Source organism: Rutidosis leptorrhynchoides, chromosome 1, assembly GCF_046630445.1.
Source record: "Rutidosis leptorrhynchoides isolate AG116_Rl617_1_P2 chromosome 1, CSIRO_AGI_Rlap_v1, whole genome shotgun sequence".
Classification (NCBI taxonomy): Eukaryota; Viridiplantae; Streptophyta; class Magnoliopsida; order Asterales; family Asteraceae; genus Rutidosis; species Rutidosis leptorrhynchoides.
In genome coordinates, this window is record NC_092333.1 from 552,147,363 (window position 1) to 552,168,645 (window position 21,283).

At 35.6% G+C, this 21,283-nt stretch overlaps 2 protein-coding genes across 6 annotated transcripts; one reads left to right on the top strand and one right to left on the bottom strand.

Moving 5' to 3' along the window:
* Nucleotides 1–3,300: 3,300 nt before the first annotated feature.
* Nucleotides 3,301–15,343, top strand: LOC139886671 (chromatin modification-related protein EAF1 B-like). Of its 5 annotated transcripts, none has more exons than XM_071870609.1 (23): nt 3,301–3,544; nt 4,775–4,918; nt 5,019–5,073; nt 5,180–5,277; nt 5,407–6,472; nt 7,103–7,222; nt 7,359–7,514; nt 7,814–8,005; nt 8,747–8,827; nt 9,418–9,475; nt 9,562–10,073; nt 10,143–10,196; nt 10,576–10,633; nt 10,760–10,848; nt 10,928–10,984; nt 11,108–11,188; nt 11,460–11,597; nt 11,753–11,869; nt 11,974–12,080; nt 12,189–12,404; nt 12,509–12,809; nt 12,937–14,290; nt 14,974–15,343. In XM_071870609.1, the coding sequence occupies exons 2-22, from the start codon at nt 4,812–4,814 to the stop codon at nt 14,191–14,193; spliced, it is 4,920 nt and encodes a 1,639-aa protein (XP_071726710.1). In that variant the 5' UTR covers nt 3,301–3,544; nt 4,775–4,811; the 3' UTR covers nt 14,194–14,290; nt 14,974–15,343. The 5 variants fall into 5 exon arrangements, with proteins under 5 accessions (XP_071726710.1, XP_071726711.1, XP_071726713.1 ...); XM_071870610.1 differs by having other exon boundaries at nt 10,931–10,984; XM_071870612.1 differs by having other exon boundaries at nt 9,562–10,061.
* A 2,882-nt stretch (nt 15,344–18,225) lies between these two features.
* On the bottom strand, nt 18,226–20,621 carry LOC139879833 (uncharacterized). Its single transcript, XM_071865450.1, has one exon. The coding sequence runs from the start codon at nt 20,440–20,442 to the stop codon at nt 18,757–18,759; it is 1,686 nt and encodes a 561-aa protein (XP_071721551.1). The 5' UTR covers nt 20,443–20,621; the 3' UTR covers nt 18,226–18,756.
* Nucleotides 20,622–21,283: the final 662 nt, after the last annotated feature.

Genomic DNA, 21,283 nt, shown 5'->3' on the forward strand with positions numbered 1-21,283 from the left:
AAACGTCATAATTAAGCTGTAAATATTAATAAATCATCGAATTGTTTATAATTTAATAGTACGTCAATGTTTTAGGATATAAATAACTAAGACATCAGTAACGCCACAATTAAACTACCATCGTTCTCAGTTTTTTCATAATATTCGGTTTTAACCGAAAACCGAACCGAATCCGAATTTGAATTCGGTTTTCGGTTTTGCCCAAAAAAAATTCAAAACCGAATACACCGAACCGAATAAACCGAACAAACCGAAAATCGAACCGATGAACACCCCTATCAAAAACGCTTTAAAAAATAGTTGTCACAAGCCGGGCTCGAACCCGCGACCTCCCGTACACCCATCACCACATGAAACCAGTTGGGCTGTTGCCCTTTTTCAGAAATATAACAGAAAATATATGTATATAACTCGTACGTTCCTGTTTCCTTTTTCTCCTTCTTCTTCTTCTTTAAACCAAGTCGACCAGAGGAGTTCAAAAACAAAAATAACGAATTTTGTGTCTTCAATTAAGACTTGTAAATGATAAATAAGATCATAAAGTGTGATATTAAAAAGGAAAATAAACGGAAAAAAAAGAAAATGGCTGCTGCCTGCTGTTCGTAAGTTTCTAAAAAAAAAATTAGTGATTTTGAATACGAGAACGTTTTAGCTATTCATTCCAACATGAAAAAGATTTTAAATCTTTCCTAGAAACTATCTCAAACCTCAATTGGACTTGAATTACAATAGAGAATTCGAATTTAATCGAAGAACAAAAAGTTTGACTTTTGACTTCAAAACTTTGACTCGAAAATTAAGAATCAATTTGAGGAATTGAGAGATGATATTTTGCAGATAGTTTGCATAAAGGATTCCTAACAACTCTGTAATTTTAGATTTTGAGGATTGATACAAAATTGAGGTGTTGATAAAATGAATATATAACAGGGGTATCGACTTGTTTAAAAAAAATATTTCTGTTTTTGATTCGTGAATTATTGTTAATGCAGTATTGATAACTAACCAAACTTTGTTGTATATTGATTATTGATCGAAAAACAACAAATTTGTGACCAGTAGAGATTAATATATATTCAGGATTTAGATAAAAAATATAAAGCTAGATTTAAATTAAAAATGAAAAGCAGATTTAATAAAATAAATGGAAAGCAGATCATGATAAATTAAAAAAATAAAAAGCTGATAAAAAATATATATATAAATGAATTAGTACATATATCTTGACTTTAATTTGATATTAATAATTAATGTTAATAATAATAATTAATAATAATAATAATAATACTTTAATAATAAAAATACTAATACTAGTAATAATGATAATAATATTTGAAATGATAATACTAGTAATAACAATAATAATAAAAATGATAATTTTAATTATAATTTATAATAATGATAATAATAATCATTATAAATGTTATTAATACTATTAATAATAATAATAATATTATTATTAATAATAAGTTGTATTAATGATAGTAATGATATTTATAATAATCTTAAAAGTGATAATACTAATAACATTAGTGTTATTAATAATTATTGATAATAATAACATTAGTAATAGTTGTAATAATAATACTTGATAATAATAATAATGATTGTAAATGATGTATATATACACACATATATATTTACATATCTTTTTATAATCGCTTGTTCGTGAATCGTCGAAATTAGTCCAAGATAATTGAAACAGCTCAAAAATTTGGAGGTTTAGTTTAACAAACATTGTTTATCGTCTCGAAAATATTAAAGATTAAGTTTAAATTTAGTCGAAAATTCCCGAGTTGTCACAAATTAGGTCAAATTCGCGTAATATGGTTTCGTAAGCAATTCAAATTGTGCATTGAATGGTTCGAATCAAGTTCATATTTGTAATTTTCTAATTATGTTGTTAGCTTCCGCATTGCTATGGATCAACAATTGCTCCAAAATACATTGTACTTACATCCTTCTATGGTTCTGGTTCGATGTCGGTACAATAAAAATTATTATGAGCACAAAACTATTTATGGTGACATTCTCTTGAAATTGCACTCTCTACGAAGCGAAAATTAGATTTTATGACTGGTACCGTTACCAGACCTACTGATGATGTTAACAGAGCAGAACAATGGGATATATGTAATATTATGGTGATTAGTTGGATCATGTCACATGTATCAGAGTTAATTGCTAAGTCTATTATGTTTATTGGTACTGTTTATGAAATATGAACTCTACTAGAGGAACCTTTTGCTGAAAGTATTGAATCAAGGAAATATAAGCTTCATAAAGGAACGTATGATAGTGAGCAACAAGTAACTTGTATAAATGAATATTATACAAAAATGAAATGCATTTGGGAGAATTGGATTCAACGAGCGAATATCCAAGAATTAATATTGTTAATCCATAAATTGTAATTTCTTGAATTCATTTATAAACAAAAGGAAGAGCGCATCATTTGTTTAAGTTCTTGAATGATTTGGATGAGAAACATAGGGCAATAAGAAGTTAACTTTTGCTAATGAATCCACTTCCAACCGTTGAGGCTACCGATTTTATGAATGTACTTTCATCTGTGACTACCTGTTATATGTTTTATAGCTTTGTTTAGCAGAGGCGGTCAACAAGATAAGTGTAAAATTTGTGACTATAAATGATATACACTTGAGAATGATTGGAAAAGTAGGTTATCCTTATAAGTAAGAGGGAGACAAATAGCTAATTCGTAGGGAGACGAATAACTAATTAGAAGATAGAAAAAGAGTTTTTGATTGAAATTCCAATCTTAGTTTGAAATTCAAATCAATGTTTAAAAATGAGAGAGAGGTGTGACATCACACTCAATCAATTGTGAGATTATAATTATAATTTATATTTATAATTTAAAATAATAATGCAACGATTAAAATTGAATACAATTGTAAATTTCTTTTTTATAAATAGATAAACAAATCGGAAATAAATTAGGTTATTACATTAAATTAGATTAAATTATATTTGAACGAAAACTAACTTATGGATTAAAATTAATCGGACAAAAAGTGTATAAAAAGATTAAAGAGATTTATATGTATAAAAAAGAAATATTAATTTAAGTTTTGTAACTCCTTTTCGATAACAAAAGGTAACTAAAAGCCCAAAAAGCCCTGTTCGTCGAAGTCTGCATGTCCAGCCCACTACTCATAGTGACGACGAAAATAGTTTTTTTTTTTTTTTTTCTTTCTTCCCAAATCTTAGAGAGAGAAACCTTTAAGAGCGAGAATTAAAATTACGAGCTTGAAGACGAACAACATTATATACAAAACACAAATCCAATATTTATATTTATGTATATCATATGTTCATATGTATCTATAATTTCTCAGTGATTAGGGCAAACAATTTCAGATAGCAACCACTCAGTCTATTCTTTTCATGTCCTGTTTTATTTAGGGCAAAATTGATTTTTGATTCGACAAATTGATCGATTTCAGTTTAAATTAGTACCGATTAGGTTAGGGGAAATGTTTCTAAGCTGGTAATTGTTGGACTGATCTTCGCAATTCAGGTATATCTCGCTGAAACCCTAGAATTTGACGAAATGTTTTATGTTGTGTAAACCCTAGAAATGGAACTTTTGGAAATTTTTGTTTTAGAGTTGATTGAAGGTTAATCAATGTGTAGTTATGTAATTGCAGTGCTGTATTGGTGCATTTAGATCAAATGCATGCCTGAAAATTAACCTAGTGTCAATTAAATGAAACTAGGGTTACTGTAATTGCTCAAATTTGCATATTATTTGCTATATTTGTATTGGTGGGACATTTTTATTGGGTTTGAAAACATTTATAATGGTAGTTACACCGTAACATGGACTGTGTTAATCAATGGAGGTGTGCCAAGCACTGTAATTTTTTGTGAGTGTAAGTTTATTGATGTAAGTTGAATTGCTTTGCTCTTTTGTGCATATGAATTTATGATTGGTTAACTGAAGTTGAAGTCTTAACCTAACTGCCATTAAAGGGTAGATAGTGTTGCTCGGGTGCATGAAATGATTGATAACTATGTTATGGAAGCTACAGTTATGGTAAAAAATGATTATCCGGTTGTAGATACTTTCCATGTTTATTCAATTCTATAATAGTTGTATCCCATACAATGTATTCCATAATTACAATGTCAGCCGTAAATACCATGCACTTTTTGGTTACTTCTGATGTGTGATGTCTACCTGATGAGATCTAATTCTTGAATTTGCCTCAAGTATTCTGTATCTATAAGCTATCCTGTTCACGTTTTGAACAATGTCATGACAGAATTGATACACCTATGGTGTTGATGAATGATAAATCCTTGAAGATTAATCTACAAACGTGAAGATTGGTAGGTTTCATATAAATCTACAAATTTAGCAGGGACCATTAAGCATCTGTGAATCTGATGGTAGGTGTCATATAAATCTACAAATTCAGCAGGAATCATTAAGCATCCGTGAATATGACTAAGTAACGTTACTCCATTTAGACATTTGGACTAGATGATGGTATAAGATAAGCTCCCATACTTAAGCAATATATGTGTTTTTTTTTTTACCAAAGAAATTAATAATCAACTACATCTTGCAGCTGATTAAGCATATACAACAACATATACTAGAGCGTTTCACTTTTTATTATTATATGTGTATTATAGACATCTGTTTTATGTGTTTGCTTGGTATGTCTTTTTGATCCTTTTGTTATTATCTGATTATAACACACTTCTCTGTATACTGATTTACTCTATGAGTTAATTGCAGGAACATAATTATAGGTCCTATTAGTGGGTAATCATGGATGCTTGTAGTCAATGCTGAGCTCGATTCCATGGGAGGAGTTGGAATATCATCAACACCATCTCTGCTGCAATCATCAGATCTTGAGAAAACTCAAGCAGAACTTAGGTAAGCTGTTAACCCTTGGTGTACTTTAATTTGTTTGCTTTTTTTGCTCCCTATATTTTGTCGATCGGGTCAAACCTTACTGGATTGTTCTTCATCACAGGCAAACATTCACTGCTGCTGAGAAGTTTAAAAGAGAAATAGAATTTTTGCAAAAAGTAGGCCAATGGGATTATTCTTATCATTATATGTTCTAAAGCTTTTTTCAGCATAGATAATTGATCAGTTAATAATTAATAATTAATAATTAATAATTAATTCCAGGGTGGAGATCCATTAGACTTGAAACCTGAAAATGTAGCCTCAATTAGCTTCCAGTCCACATCACTGACAGACCGGCATCCTGAACAGTTGACAACAAGGTCTCTCTCTCTAGTGTATAATATATGCAACATTATATGTTTATGCATTATTAATATTTAATATCATCATTATTGAATTATTGATAATATATTTCATTGTTAATATGATTTTCATATTTTGTTAAATAGTGAAGCAAAAGGTAGTTTTGCAATTACTGCTTCACCCCATGGAGATTCAGTTGAGAGTAGTGGTAGATTAGGGGCTCCTTCATTATGTGAACCAAACAGTGCTGATAATCTCATGCTACTAAAAGAATCAGGCGAAAATTCTGTCCTTGAAATGCCCAAAAAGTCGTATAAACGTAGGATTCGATCTCGACCCAATCGTGATTCATCCCGCCATGTTTCGAGAGAGTTTAAAGGATTGACACATGATGCAGACAATCAAGATCTGAACTTTTTGTTATACTCCAATTCCAACCCTAAAAGTGCTAATGCTAGTGTCACTTTAAAAAAATCTACTAGCCATTTAGGAACTGAGTTAGATGGTGGGCCAGGTCAACAGTCAACCCTTGGGCCTGTTCATGGTCCGTGTGCTGCTGTTTTAGATGCTAATGCTTTACAAGAAAATCACCTTAATCTTCCTGTAAAATCCAATGGTCAGGAGCCTAAATCGGCTTTAATGGAGCCTAAATCGTTAGGGGGTATAGCGGAGGGACATTTAACAGATGTTAAAAATCCAACCAACGGGTTTGAAAATGCACAAGACATGAAAAGTTTACCTGATCCCAATAAGGTATTGGACGCTGAGTCATCATGTACGCAAACCAGTCAACGGTTTGGTGATTGTAATGGAAATGCTTTGCGTACTAATGGGTCAGTGGAACAAAATTTGGAGTGTGCTAATTCAGGTGCAAAAGATAGCGATAAGATATTGAATGTTGATCAGGTTTACAATGAAGGTGGGTCCGCTTTGAAGCAGGAGGAAGGTCTTAAAGGACCTGAATCTACAAAAGAAGTTGGCTCAGATGCATACACTGATTTAAAAACAGAAACAAAACCCAGCATTGTTGTTGGACCCGATCATTGCAATAACAGACCTCAGGGTTCAAATGAGACCCGTTTTCACGAGTCCACATTGTCTGGTAGACATTTTGCTGATGGTACAGAGCAGAATGAATGCCCTCAGGACAATTTGAAATTGGCAAACAAAGAGCGTGAAGATTCAATTTTAGAAGAGGCTCGAATCATAGAGGTTGTTAGTTTAATTTTATTTAATGTATGTTTAATTTTATTTAATGTATTCTGTACTTAAGAAAGTTGATTGTATCTATACCTGGCAATTGAGACCCATACTCTCAAACTTGGGTCAAATGGGTCAAGCTTTCGGGTCAATTGGGTCTTGAAAAAAATTAGGCCCGACAATGTAAATCAGAACTTAGAAAAAGGTCCAATGAGTTTTTCTCCAACGTATTGAGTCTTATACATAATATAAAAGAACGGGTCAAATGGGTCTTGTGAATGGGTCTAATGGGTCGAGCATAACACACATCATCCGTCAATCATTTATGAAAGTACTAATGGTTATATCAATTATATAAAATAGCTAAAACAATATAATAAATGTAAAAAATCAAATGTAAAAGTATATGACCTGTTTGGACCTAATTGACCCTTTTCCCGTTTCGACCTGTTACCCAAACCAACCCAACCTGACTCGTTTGGACCCGCTTATAATTTTTACCCATTTGACCCATGACCCATTTCAACTCAAAACCGTTTTGACCCGTTGCCCAAACCGACCCAACCTGACCCGTTTGCCAGGCATAATCGTATCCCTAGAGTAATATCCTGAATAAGTGATATGATATGGTATTATAAACAGGCGAAGCGTAAGAAGATGGTTGAAATATCTGTCAGAACGTTCTCTCTGGAAAGACGATTAAAATCTCAATGGGATTTTGTCCTTGAGGAAATGTCTTGGCTGGCTAATGATTTTGCACAGGTATGAGTTCACTTCTATTGATTAATGTCAGCCCGTTAATGTATCAATGTTTTTCTAGTTTTTAAATTATATTATCATCAGTAACTTTTTTGTTTGGTTTAGCCATTGTGATTCTCAGTACTTTGTTTACTCACAGGAGCGCCTTTGGAAGGTTACTGCAGCTGCTCAAGTATCGCGAAGTGTTGCGTATGCTTCTCGGTTAAGATTTCAACAGCAAAGTTCACTACAGAAGCATAAAGAAGTGTCTCATACTTTGGCAGAAGCTGTCATGCAGTTCTGGGACATGATACAGGTCTTTTTTATTATTTAAAACTGTTAAACTGTTATTGTTTTTAAATAACTAATCTGCCGCCAACACTAGGAAAATGAAATGCTCTTGTTAGTTGAAAAGGTTAAGGTTATGGTATTGGATTGAACGCTTAACAACTTGGTATGAAGCTGGAGTAGGTTGTTAATGTCATGCACAAGTGTTCTGTCTCTAATTTATTAGTAATTAGATCTTTTTGAAGTGGATGTTACAAATTAATGTGAAACATAAAAGTTTTTTCCATTGATAAGTAAGGCGACACCTTATATTGTTACATTTTACAGGCCAAATACAAGGGACCAGAGTCAAACTGCCTTAAAAAGGATTATGGAGTTGGGGTTGAGGGTTATGCAGCAAGGTTTTTGGAGTATAACAACTTTCAAGTTCATTGGAACGCAACTCAAGCACCTGGTCCTGTTGATAGTGTATCTGATCCATGCATCACGGACTGTTCATGGGAGGAAAATTTGACAGAAGTATGGACTATCTTTTCACAAAAATTGAACCATGATTGCATGCCACACTAACCTGTGCAAAAATCAGTTTGGACCCCCAAATTTGAAAAACTGATATGGAATCGGGGAGTCAGTTATGTTCGATCCACTGTTGTAAAAATCCCGATTAATCCTTTCTAGTAGCAGGCCTATTAGATTTTCCAAATTTTCTTAAATTAATCGGTCAACGCCGGTAAATCAGGCAAAATTTGAATGTAGTCGGTCAAAATTGGTCAAAGTCGAAGTTCAACATTTTAGTATAATTTTAAATTAGAATTTCAGAGCATTTGAACAATTGGTTGATTATGTTTATCTTTCTAGACAATTATGTTAACGTTTGTGTTTATGGTTTTCTTCTATATCATCCCATATGATTTGAAATTAATATTTTAAATGTTAAAAAGTCTAAACCTTGAATAATCCTCGATTTGGCCGGTTAATCCCTATAAGGTTCTGGCTTGATTAAACCCCGATTAGCAATTTTACAACCATTAATGATTCGCATTTCAATATTTTCTTAAAGTCTGGTATTCAACCTGAACCAACCTGCTATTTCGACCGGGTAGTAAACATTCCCAATATTTTGTATTACAGTATGTTGTTTTAGCTGGATCAGGTTCGTTCTGGTTCGGTTTCCAGTTCCATTGTTTTGCACTTGGTTTGCTATCTCTGCACATCTATATTTAATTGAATATGTATGAATTCCGTTTTTATGTAATGCAGGAGAACCTTTTCTACTATGTACCACCTGGTGCAGTCGAGGCCTATAGAAAGGCTATCGATTCTCACTTGCTACAGTTTGAGGTAAATACTTTTGTGAACTGACTTTCTCTTCATGTTACGCCTTCTTAATCTTTCTTTCTATCTGTATTAAGGTATTTTGACAGATATGCGCTCTCATCAAAATAATATTTAGTCTTGAAGTCTTTAATCCTTTGCCTTTGAAGTATTTTGGTTGGTGTTTGAGTGTCTGTTGTTCTGATTATTTTAACTAAAAAAAAAGACACAAAATGTGATGTCACCTATAAGCAACTTAGACGCATAGGTTTGGATAACTGTGAGCTGTCACATTTATATAATCTTTTTGACAAGACAGAGTTTCCTGCCCAGTAAATACCGACTTTTTTTTTTTGTTTTGTTTGTAATTTCAAGAACTGTTTGACTAATTCGTTCTTCTATTTATTTAGATGTGTATAGCTATAGGAGGTTTTCTTACAACGATAATAAAATGTCAGGATTTACATAGTTATAAATAAGTTAAGCATTTAGGTGATTTGGATCAAATTTTTGGCACATCATGTAAAGTTGCATTAAATGTGTAGTTCTTTTTATGAATTGTTAATTAGCGTTTACACTAGTCTTCTTAATTTGGCCATTTTTTCCCTTTTCTTCAGAGAACTGGAAGTAGCATGCAAGAGGAAGTGGATACTTCTGGCTATGATGCTGCTGCAGGTAATATAGGCATGTTGCTATATTCTACACTGTTTTTAGTAAAATTACTAGTTGAAACTAACTTCATGCAAACTTAAATCTTCAAGATAATGCATTTTTTGAAGATGATGAGGGAGAAGCAAGCGCATATTATATGCCAGGTGTTTTGGAAGGTATCAATTCGACAAAAGCTGCTCAAAAAAGAAGGAAAAACTTCAAAATATATGGTCCAAGATCATATGAGATGGGAGGTGATGCATCATACATGCAATCTGTTGAAAGGGCTACAGGAACTCAACCTTCGTTGTTGAATGGAAAACGATCAGGCAGCAGTATAAATGTTTCAATTCCAACAAAACGTGTGCGTACTGCACCCAGACAGAGGATTATAAGTCCGTTCAATGCAGGATCTTCGGGTCAAATACAGGCACCAAACAGAACAGATGCTTCAAGTGGTGATAACATATCTTATCAGGATGAGCAAAGTAGTTTACATGGCGTGTCTCAAATACAGAACCATATGGAAGCTGAATCAATGGGTGACTATGAAAAACAGTTACAGTTTGATTCCATGGAAGTATCAAATAGACCTAAAAAGAAAAAGAAAGTAAAGCATCCTGTATGTAGATACTTATTGGAGTGTTGTTGTTTTGGTTACCGTTACTGACTTTTGTTTATGATGTTGTAGGGGTCCACTTTCGAGAACAGATGGCAATTTGATTCAAATTTTCAAATTGAGCAGGTGAGTTTTAACATTTTAGTCAAAACTAGTATTTTGGTGCCTTATTTTAAGTGATAAGGGTGTGCACTGAGTTGATTAAGAACATGTTACTAATTTTCGTTGAATTACATTATTTGGAAAAAATTTCTGTAGCTAATTAAATCTGAAGTGCTTTATCAATTAACTAACACAAAAACGGAATCAAAAGATTAAGTATTTAACAATGTCGCTGATGAATGTAAACGGACCTTATCAAGTCTTCACATCAAAAAGATTGTCAGTCTCTCTTAGCACAAAAGAGTGAATAATCACATTCATAACTTGTTAGATTGATGTTTCCCTTGATTCACTAATACATGGAATCTAATATCAATCATATTTAATATTTATGAAACCTTAGAAGGATCACTCAAGACGGAGACTCGATCCACATCAATTCGACTCCAATGGAAGTAGTGGTATGGCTCTATTATTTCATTTGTCTGGTACTGGTAATTTGGTAAATTAAAGAATTTCTTCATGTTTTTCTCATATTTTCTTATTTGACATTCTTACTATTTTGACTGGTCCAATCTCTTCTACAGTGGCTTCTCCTATGAATAATATGTCCAACCAAAATAAGTTCATGAAATTACTTGTGCGTGATCGCATTAGGAAGGTCAAAGCACCTAAGGTATCACAAGTTTCTCTAATGCTTTTTAAGTACGGTACAAAGTTTTTTTACCTGATTTATTAATTAATAAACATTTCAGCAGACCCCTGTTGGGCAACTAGGTTCAGGAAGTTCTTGGTCGTTATTTGAAGACCAGGTCAGTTTTTATTGATCCCTTTTCTGTTGGTCACTGAAAACCTTTTTTTTTTATTATAAGTTTTCGCTGTTAAGATCAAGTGTTTTCTATAAGATGTCATACATACTATTCTTGTTTATTCAGGCCCTTGTCGTACTGGTACATGATATGGGTCCGAATTGGGAGCTTATAAGTGATGCCATTAACAGCACTTTGCAATTCAAGGTTAGTCATTTGTGCCAAGTCTTTAGTATTATTGTGCCATGGTGGGTTTAATTGCCTCGCAATCACATATCTTTTTTTCTAATTTCACTCTTCATATTTACTTAATGGGTTAGTTATGGTTACAAAGCTATTACTGTTGCCATATTAATATTGTAGAATCACAGTTTGGCTGGCTTGTTCTAAAGTAAAGGGGCTGAATTCGCACCATTATAACAACTAATACATAGTCAGTCATAGATGAATATACCACTTTTTTTTTGCAACATTGCAGTGCATCTTCCGAAAATCCAAAGATTGCAAAGAACGGCACAAAATCTTAATGGATCGGAATACTGGTGATGGTGCTGACAGTGCTGATGATTCAGGGTCGTCTCAACCGTATCCATCTACTTTACCTGGCATTCCAGAGGCAATTTTCATTTTATTATTTATATTTATATTTTATATATTTATTAATTAATATCAATAATAATATATTAATTGTATTGCATATGCTAGTTGATACATTTGGTTCCAAAGTTTGAACGAAAATGTTGCTTCTGTGTCATAATATATAATATGCAGGGCAGTGCAAGGCAATTGTTTCAACGGTTGCAGGGACCAATGGAAGAGGATACACTCAAATCTCATTTTGAAAAAATTATTGTGATTGGACAGAAACAACATTACAGACGGATGCAGGTAATTAAATTTCTCTATCTTTTCCGTTTTACATGTTATACAGTGTTTCTATTGTCTATCGCTTCAAGTTCCGTAATTTTGTACTTACACAATCTGTTGCAAAGAATGATAATCAGGATCCAAAACAGTTGCAGCAGCCTCATAGTTCTCATGCATTTGCTCTTTCCCAAGTTTGCCCAAATAACCTTAATAATGGGGGCCATGTTCTTACGTGAGTTGTTTGTTATGTTCTTATCTAATTCTACATTTAATCCTAGTATATTTTATACTATTTGTCACCGTATCCTAATGCGGTGCTCTGACTTGTTTTTCTGTTAAGGCCTCTTGAACTATGTGAAGCAGTGGCATCCAGCCCTGAGGTTCTTTCTGTTGGCTATCAAGGTCCTCATCCTGGTGGCTTACCACCCCTAAACCATGGTCCTATGCCACCGGTGCTTCCCAGTTCTGGTTCAACCTCCTCAGCACCCAGTTCTTCCAATTCGGTTCATGGCACTAACCTTCAGTCTCCATCTGCACCACTTAATCCGTCTCATAGGTAATTGTGTTAACATATTTGTGGTTATTTTTATTTTGTCTCTGCTGGTGGTCATCCAAACCGGGACCATAAACTGATCGATTTTTGGATTTGTACTTTTATAGAGATGGAAGATATGGGATCCCGAGGACAGGGTCGTCATCAACAGCTGATGACCAACAAAAAATACAACGTTACAACCAAATGTTATCTGCAAGAAATGCTCAGCAGCCCGGTTTGCCACGTGGACCACATTCAGTAACTGATCAGGGTGGTTGGATGTTACCTGCTGGAAACGGTATGGGCGTTATCGGTGGGATGAACCGAAACATGAAGATGCCTAGACCAAGCTCTGCCAGTATGCACTCGGGGCCCGGTCAAGGAAACTCGATGCTGCGGCCACGCGATCCTATGCATATGATCAGGGTCAGTTTTTTTTAACATTTTAGTGTCTACTTCATTCAATGGATAACGTTTCTTTTGCTGCATTGTATTATGATATTTACGATCTTTAGTTGTATATATGTTAACTTTGTCTTGTAATTTTCTACAGCCCAACCACAACGTCGACCAACTAGTCTCACAAAGTGGGCCTACTCAAGGTGTTCCTTCATTTTCTGGTGGACCAAGTTCATCGTTCCCTAATCAAATCCCCCAACAGCCGTACGCACGTCCAATTTCTGGCCAAACTTCACCACGTCCACATCATTTTCAGGGACCCACAAATCATTATGCAATGAGATTAGCTAAAGAGAGACAACTTCAGCAACAGCGGCTACTGCAACAACAGCAGCAGCAGCAGCAATTTTCAACGTCCAATCCCTTGATGCCACATGTACAGCAACCACAAGAGTCATCACTTCCCATTTCGTCCCCACAAAATAGTACACGATCTTCTACTCCACCTGTGCCAATTTCATCTATGGGGACACCAAAACATTCTGCGTCACCTCATGGGGTTGCGAGGAACCCTCAAACGAGTGGCAACCAAATCGTAAAGCAGCCGAGACCACGTCCGTCAAATCAGTTTCAACAGATGCCACCTCAGCAACGGCAACAGATGCCACCTCAGCAGCAAGCTAAGCTTATGAAAACTGTTAGGGGAAATATGATGATGAATCAGAATCTTCCTACGGATTCGTCCCTACCGAATGGGTTTTCAGGGGGCCCATCTATCCCAGATAAAGGTCTGCAAAGTGGTCATGGAAACATGTCTCCTAGTTCACCTCAGGCTGCTGACAAGCAATCTGTACATCAATCTTCTTTATCTCAAACACCCCTGCAGAAGACGTTATCTGGTCAAATGCAAAAGCCTTCGCATTTGGCTGATAATAAGAACAATAAAAATCATGCTTTATCTGTAGTTACATCAAGTACCAGCCACCAACAACATGAACCGCAGGTGAAGCACAAGATATCGAATAAAAAACAAGCTACTACATCTAAAAAATTGTTGGTTAGTCAGAAAGTCAACACATCTGATCAGTCTACAAGCAAGCAAGATGAGTCACCCATGTCTCTTAGCAATTCCTCTCAGCCAAGTAAAGTTGTTCCGATGCCTCATGCACCTTCTGATGATGAAAATAGTACTGAAATACCTGATGTACCTTCGGCTGCTGATTCAGGTAATGTGGGAACACAGTTGAGTTCACCACAAACAAGCCGTTTAGGGATAGAGATTGAACATTCTGGACCAGCCATGGACCAAGATACGGTTCATAGGCAGTCTTCATCAGATAGCTTGCCTAAGCTTACCGGGCACGACACAGATGTACAATGGCAGCAGCAGCAGCAGCAACCTCCTATATAACTACTTTAACATACCTGCTAATTTTAGATGGGAATAGAGCCTACTGGGCCCTACTGTTTGGCTTGTGGTCTCATTCTCATGTAACATTAGTTTACAGGTTAGTTTCCACTTTTATTACCTTCCCTCTAATGTTAGAAATCTTAAGATGGGTTATTGGCTTAAATTGGACTGGGTTGGATGACTACACTTTGATATTTTAAACAGTGTTGTAAACGGCGGTTGTCTCGGCAGACTAGTCAAGTTTGGTCACCGTCTCATTTCGCCGAAAAAACGTCTAATTAGTCGGCCAATGCTAAAAAGATTGAAGTCAGTCAAAGTCGGTCTGAGTCGTTCAAAGTTGGTCAATGTTAGGTCAAAATTTAATGTTTTTCATACTTGTGCCCTGTACATATGTTTGATAAATTTATGTGTAAATGTGTAATATATACATGTTAAATATGTATTTTACTTGAAGTCAACGCCTGACTCGACCCCGACTCGACTGGCTAGTCATTTTAAAGTCCCGACCAACTCATACGTTTCCAACCTTGATCTTAAATTAAAATAATAAGTTAGAACTTTATGAGATACTGCTATACCACAGTCCCACTCTACTGCTACTACCTACATTATGCAGTCACCATCAAAATTGCTGTTATATAATATTGATTTTAAGTATAATATATGCTACTTTTTAAATTGATATGGAAACAGTATTACATGGTTACATGACATTTTTTTTCTTTCGAAAATAACATTCATGTATGCCGATGTTAATTGTTGGTCTTGATAATCATGCAGATGAAGCTCGGTTCCATCATGGAAAAGATGGATGCAGGGTGCAATTTGTTAACTAAATTGGTTAACTGAGCTGTAGTAAAGCTGATGGGCTAGTTCTTGGGTGTTTTGTATAAAAACATGAGGAGATGGAGGCGGCTAAATAGGTATGTGTACAGAGGGCTTCCGTCTCTTCTCGTTTTAAAACATCTAGTTTATATTATGTTTCTTCTTTTGGAACCCTTAGATTAGCCCTATGTATTACTGTAGTACCCTTTTTGTAATAGGCGGGTAGTTATCATCAATCATTGTTATATATATATATGGCTGAAGCCTGGGAAAATTTTGTGAATACTAACTAGTTCATTTAGTGCATACTTGGATTAATGTTGTTCATATGACCTTCAATGCATCATATCATTGATTACATGTGCAGTTTCCTGCTATTTTAAGCTCTGATTGCCAAATAAGACCTCTTGGTAAATCTTGAGTTTGCAGCAGTCAAGTTAATGGGTAAAAAATGATCAACTTTCAAAATAGCGTACTTAAATATATATAAAAAGATGACTTTGACCTAAAATCAATCAAAAATGGCTTTTTCTTGCTAATGATACAATTCGTTCTATGATAAAGTTTCTTATGGTACCTTTGCATAAGCTTGGTCAAAGTTCAATGAAGGTTTCAAAAGGTTTGTCATTTTTATAGTAATTGTTAGTTTCGTCCAAATTTTTGTTCCTACTTAATTACTTATTGGCACTCGGAAGCAATCTCTCTATCCGTCGAATAGAGAGAGGGGTGACTTTCCTTACTTTTTTTGAGAGTGTTGTTTCACTCTCGGTGGAGAAATGACTTGTCTTTATTCTCGGATAGGGGAAGGATTGTCTACATCTCACATCTCCATACACCATTTATGTGGTATTGGGTTTTGTTGTTGTTGTTGTGTTAGTTTGTCCAACCTTTAACCTTTAGAGGAGTTTGATTTACTATTATTCTATTTTTTATTTTATTTTTTCAAACGCATGTAGATTTTATTATGTGTGAATGTGCAAAGCTATCACAACACATGCAGATTGCATGCGCCCACTACAAGCATCATACTTTTTTTTGTTCTGTACACAATTCAGCTGATGTTCAAATAATTGGGTAAAAAGAGAACTGCGATTCTGATGATGTTCCTACTGATGGCTTGAAGAGTTAGCTAATGCCCGAACTGTTGATTGCGTTATCATCATAAGATCTTGGACTTACTAACCATGTCTGCCAATCAAGTGATCCTTTTTTCTAATGATTTGAGATTCAAAATCAAACGTTTTAGTTTGGGCCTCCTTTAATAACATTGTTCCACTCCGAATACTACCGTGTTTTTGTTCTTCCAAATTAGATATCCCCCGACCCATTTTGTAGCCTGCCATAGTTGTTTACACAATTCGGATCGAAAGCTCCTGCCATTACTTATTAACAATTCATTGATGCTCATATTTGCATTCCCATCCAACTCCAACGATATTGATTGGCCGTAGTGGTAGGAATTATTGTGATTGTGAGGACCCCTCCTGCGAAGGTTTCTGCAAAGCGTGGTACGTTTTGAATAAAAAAGTTCATAGAGATTAACTTGGAAGCGTGAACATTCGGTCGAGAAGAAATGTCGCTTCTGCCTCGGGTTCTTTTCAGCTCATAAATCATGACGAATACTTGGACTACGGGAATGCCATTCAAAACTTGTTTATGGGTGATATGGTAGATAAGAACGGTTTCGCGGGTTCGGGTGAAAAAAGCTCTTCGGTGTCGGGGAAAGATGAAATGACCGACGAGGCATTTGCGGCCTTGATGCTATGATGACGTGTATGGCAGAGAGCGAACCGGTTATGGTTATTCTTATTAATTCTAGCGACATCCCATGTGCGCTGGTGAATAATAAGAGTCAACAAAAGCGTAAGAAGAAATTTGTTCAAGGCGCCGAAATGGAAGAATTCGGCCCGTTCATTAAGGATATTTGAATTCGTTTTATTGGTTTCACGTTTCGTAGCTTCATTTTGGCGTTGTAGTTTATTGCTTTCGTTATTGTTAGTTGTTGGAATTGTTTTGGGTTTATGTAGACGAGGTTCGGTATAGATGGTCCGTTTGTTAGCCGCTTTCTAGGTAGGAGCCTTATTGAGTTTCCAATCTTGTATCTCTCGTTGAATTCATTTTCTTTTCAAAAATGTTGTTTGTTTTTATAATAGTTTGCGTTATTTTTGAAAAATAAAAATAAAAAAAATAATCCAAATCCAGTTATAGATTTGGTCCCAAACTTCCATTGCAAATTTGCTAAAAAATAGCGAGTGCTTCAATGTTTCAATTTCATAGTCACATAGTGGGCATTGGATAGAGAGCAAATCGATCCCACGTGCATCAAGTTCCAAGCGCACTGGCAGTTTAGTTCTTGGATCTCCAAACGAAAATCCCGATTTTTTTGTAGGATCAAGTTATTTCTCATGGTTTCGGACTTCGGTCATTCGTTGACTTTTGGGGAGATATCCCGCATATCGTTGATGCTAGGCTTTTGGTTTTGAAGAAACCACTTGGATCCATCTTCCACTTCCATACATCAATATCTTTAGTCGATGGAGAATACACTTGAAGTTCTTCTGTTAAGTCTTGTAGTTCACCCAAAACTCTTCCACTTGGAGCACGGGTCCATCCCAATGATGCCGTTCCGCCTTCGACCAGCCACCTAAATCTCTCGCTGATAAGGGCTGTTTTTGTTCGATTCAAGCCTCTATAGTCTTGCTTGCGTAGTGGTCTTTTAATGTTCTGACTTCTTACACCGTTCCAAGCTTCATTCCAAAAACTCGTTTCCCTACCTTGACCGATTTCATTTACAAAGGAGATGGTATATTCATACCCTAAATTGTTTAGGGTGTATCCAAAATCAAAATTTAAGGCCAAACTATAGATGGCTTTCTGCATATGACAGGCAAGTCTGACGATGGTTTGCGTATGATGATTCGAATCCTAAAGAAGAAGATCAAAAAACATAACCTTACTCCATCTATTGAGATGTTTCTTGTTAGTCGCTATTTCATCATTAGTCGTCTTAACAGACATCCAACAAAATACCAACTGTTTTTGAGGTTTTTATATTTTGAACAATGTTGTGAATCGGTAGATTATCCATTACATGACAATGCTTAATTCAGTTTCAGGTATCTTATCTAAATAAAAAACTATGGTTGTAGAACAACGTTCTGAGTATATAAACACTTCTAAATTTGAATTTTTCCATTTACATAAAGTTTTACTTCGGTGACACTGCTAACAATTTAGCTACTTTGAAGCTTATGATAAGGCGATTCAATTTTTAGCTCACAATCGATTAACTAGTCTCACAATAGATTAGTCCCATACCGATCAATTAACTAGTTTCATACACATGTTGGAAGGATCTGATCATGGAGTACAAACTACAGTCTATTTTTGTTGATTTCCAACACTCAAATTACTTAGCTTCGAGGTGGTTATGTACAGATGTTGAGTTGTTGCCAATGCCTTTCAATATATCGACATATACATCATTTCACCGCGTTCATCAAAATACTAACACATACATATCAATAATCAAGATCAAAGTTCCAATCCTGAAATATATTTAACCACAAATGCAATATATGTTTACACCAATTTACCCCTACTACAATCACATTTCAGATACTTTCACCTGTTAAATAGTTTAAAACTCTTTATTAATCCACTTAACTACACTAGAAAACAAAGCTTGAAAGTTCATCAAATCATCAAATTGCAGAAAGCTTATTTGTTTTATGAGAGCTAACTGAAAGCATTGTTTACTGTCTCTACAAGCATCTGCTGTGATTCAAGTATCATTTCCACCCTCTTATTCTCCATTTCCAACCTGTATCTCTCTACATCTCTTATCATCTCAATCTTCTTATTCTCCATTTTTACAAACTTCTCTGCAAAGCTCTTTATTTCTGCAGCCAATTGTACCCCCACCTCTTCTTTATTGCCCCCAACCCCACGTTCTTCCTCCTCCTCATCATCATCATCAACGTCACGTTGTTCCTGATAAAACTCTTTGCGTTTATGAATCGTCGGGGTCCTTAATCCCCGAACAATCCTTTCAGGAAACTGAATATTTCTACCCAAACCTCCATTCACAACGTGATGATTAGAATTCATAACCCTGCTACTGCTTCCCCTGTTAACAAGAAACTCACCATCACCTGCAAATTCTTCATTTTTTCTCTTTCTGTTATTCGAATCGCTTGGCTTTTCATACTCCACCAACGCTGTAGGCTGAGACGAAGAAATTGGAAAAGGTCCTCTCTCCATATTATCCATTAATTTAAAGAAGTTCCAACCATTAGCTTTTGACCTAGGTTTGCCACGCTCTGCACGATAACGTTTACGCAGTTTTTCAATCTTGTGACGACATTGTTTAGCAGTTTTTGTGGGCTCGTCGTAGCCGCAACGTGCAGCTACCGTAATAGCCACTTCTTCCCATTGGCCAGCTTTCAAAGGTCCTTTCTTTAAAGAGTACCATTTTTCTTGGTAAGCTTGGATAAGATTCGAAGTTTCCTCCGGTGTCCAGGGCGATATTGGCGGTCTACTCGGTGCAGAACCAACCAAAGCGTCGAGATAAAGTGGTATCCCAAGTGGTGGTGTTGTTAGTTCCGGTGTATCGTGGGGAGATGACGGAGATACTGCAGTTAGCGGTGGTGATGGAGAGAGGTTTTCTGGCGAACCGTGTGTTTCAGGGCTAGGGTTTATATGGACAGTGTTCTCCACATGATCTTCGGCTCCTATTGATGGAGCTGACGGTAAAGTTGACTGTAGTTGCTTTGAATTTGGGGTATCATGATTAGGACTAAGGTTTTTATGATAATTAGGGCTAGGGTTTTCATGATAATTAGGGCTTTGAACAGCATCTTCGACTACTATTTGTGGCGGTGGCGGTGGCGGTGACGGCGGTTGCGTTGCGTTTGGGGATTCATGGTTAGGGCTAAGATTTTTATGATAATTAGGGCTAGGGTTTTGATGATAATTGGGGCTTTGAACAGGATCTTCGACCACTGTTTGTAACGGTGACGTCGGTTGTGTTGCGTTTGGGGATTCATGGTTAGGGCATGAATTTACATTATCAATAGAACTTCGATCAAGATCATTAGCAACTCCTGTTTGTGACGGTGACGGTGACGGTGATAGGAATTGCTTTGAAACCAAGGATTCATGGTTATGGTTGGGGGTTTCTACATTATCTTCAACGGCTATTGGTAGCGTTGACGGTAACGGCGACGGCGGCGTTAATAAAGATAGCGATTGATTCGAATTTGGAGAGTCATGGTTAACTTTTAAGTTTTCCGGCAGCTGTTTGGCTTCTGTTAATAGCGGTGGCGGTTGATTAGAAAATTGAGATTCATGCCGCTGCTCGGATGGTAGCTGGCTGTCGTTTTCTACCCCTTGTGGTGGTGAAATTGGTGCGGTAGTTTCCATACTAATTTTAAGTTTATGCGAATCGTGGTTTTGTATGGTGGCGGCGGAGGTTGTGATTGCGGTGGCGGTGGTGGTTGTGATAGTGGTGGGCGAATGGTAGCAGGTGGTGGTGACACCTAGAAATAGAAAATAAAATAAAATAAAAAGAAAATAATAATAATAATGATATACAGTTATTATAATGAGATGATTATATAAAAAGGAAAATTTAATTGGTGACTGGGTAATATAGTAGTAGTAGTTTTGGGAGGTGATCCTCTACACCTTTTTATGTATCTTGACTATCTTACCCGTTATATTAATTTACTTAAACCACTCTTTAACTATTTATTTTAACTTTTTTTATTTCTAACTTAACACTAAATAAATAAATAAAACTAAAATACGTTAAAAATTCTAAAGACACACCATGATGTAACTACATTTAAAACATAATGAAATCAAGCAATTACCAATTTATTTTTCGAGTGCATCAAATTAAAATTGTATTAGACATAATTACGCTCCTCGTCCTTGTGGTTTATATCAAAATACACTCCTCGTCCTTTTCTCATTTTTTTTGCTTTCCTCGTCTCCATTGTTTTAACTTACTACATTCCTCATCCTTCTGTTCAACCACCGTCAATTTCAGCCGTTAAGTCAAGTAATGTGCAAAGTATGTGAGGGTAATTTCGTCATTTTCGTCATATACCATGTAAACCCAAACCTAAACAACGAACAGCTGATTTGAGTACCACCAAATCAAACCAAATTTATAATTTGTTAATCCAAATCAATTTACTCCGTACTTACCTCGCAATATAAATCATCAAATCTATACTATTATTATACGGAGTATCAT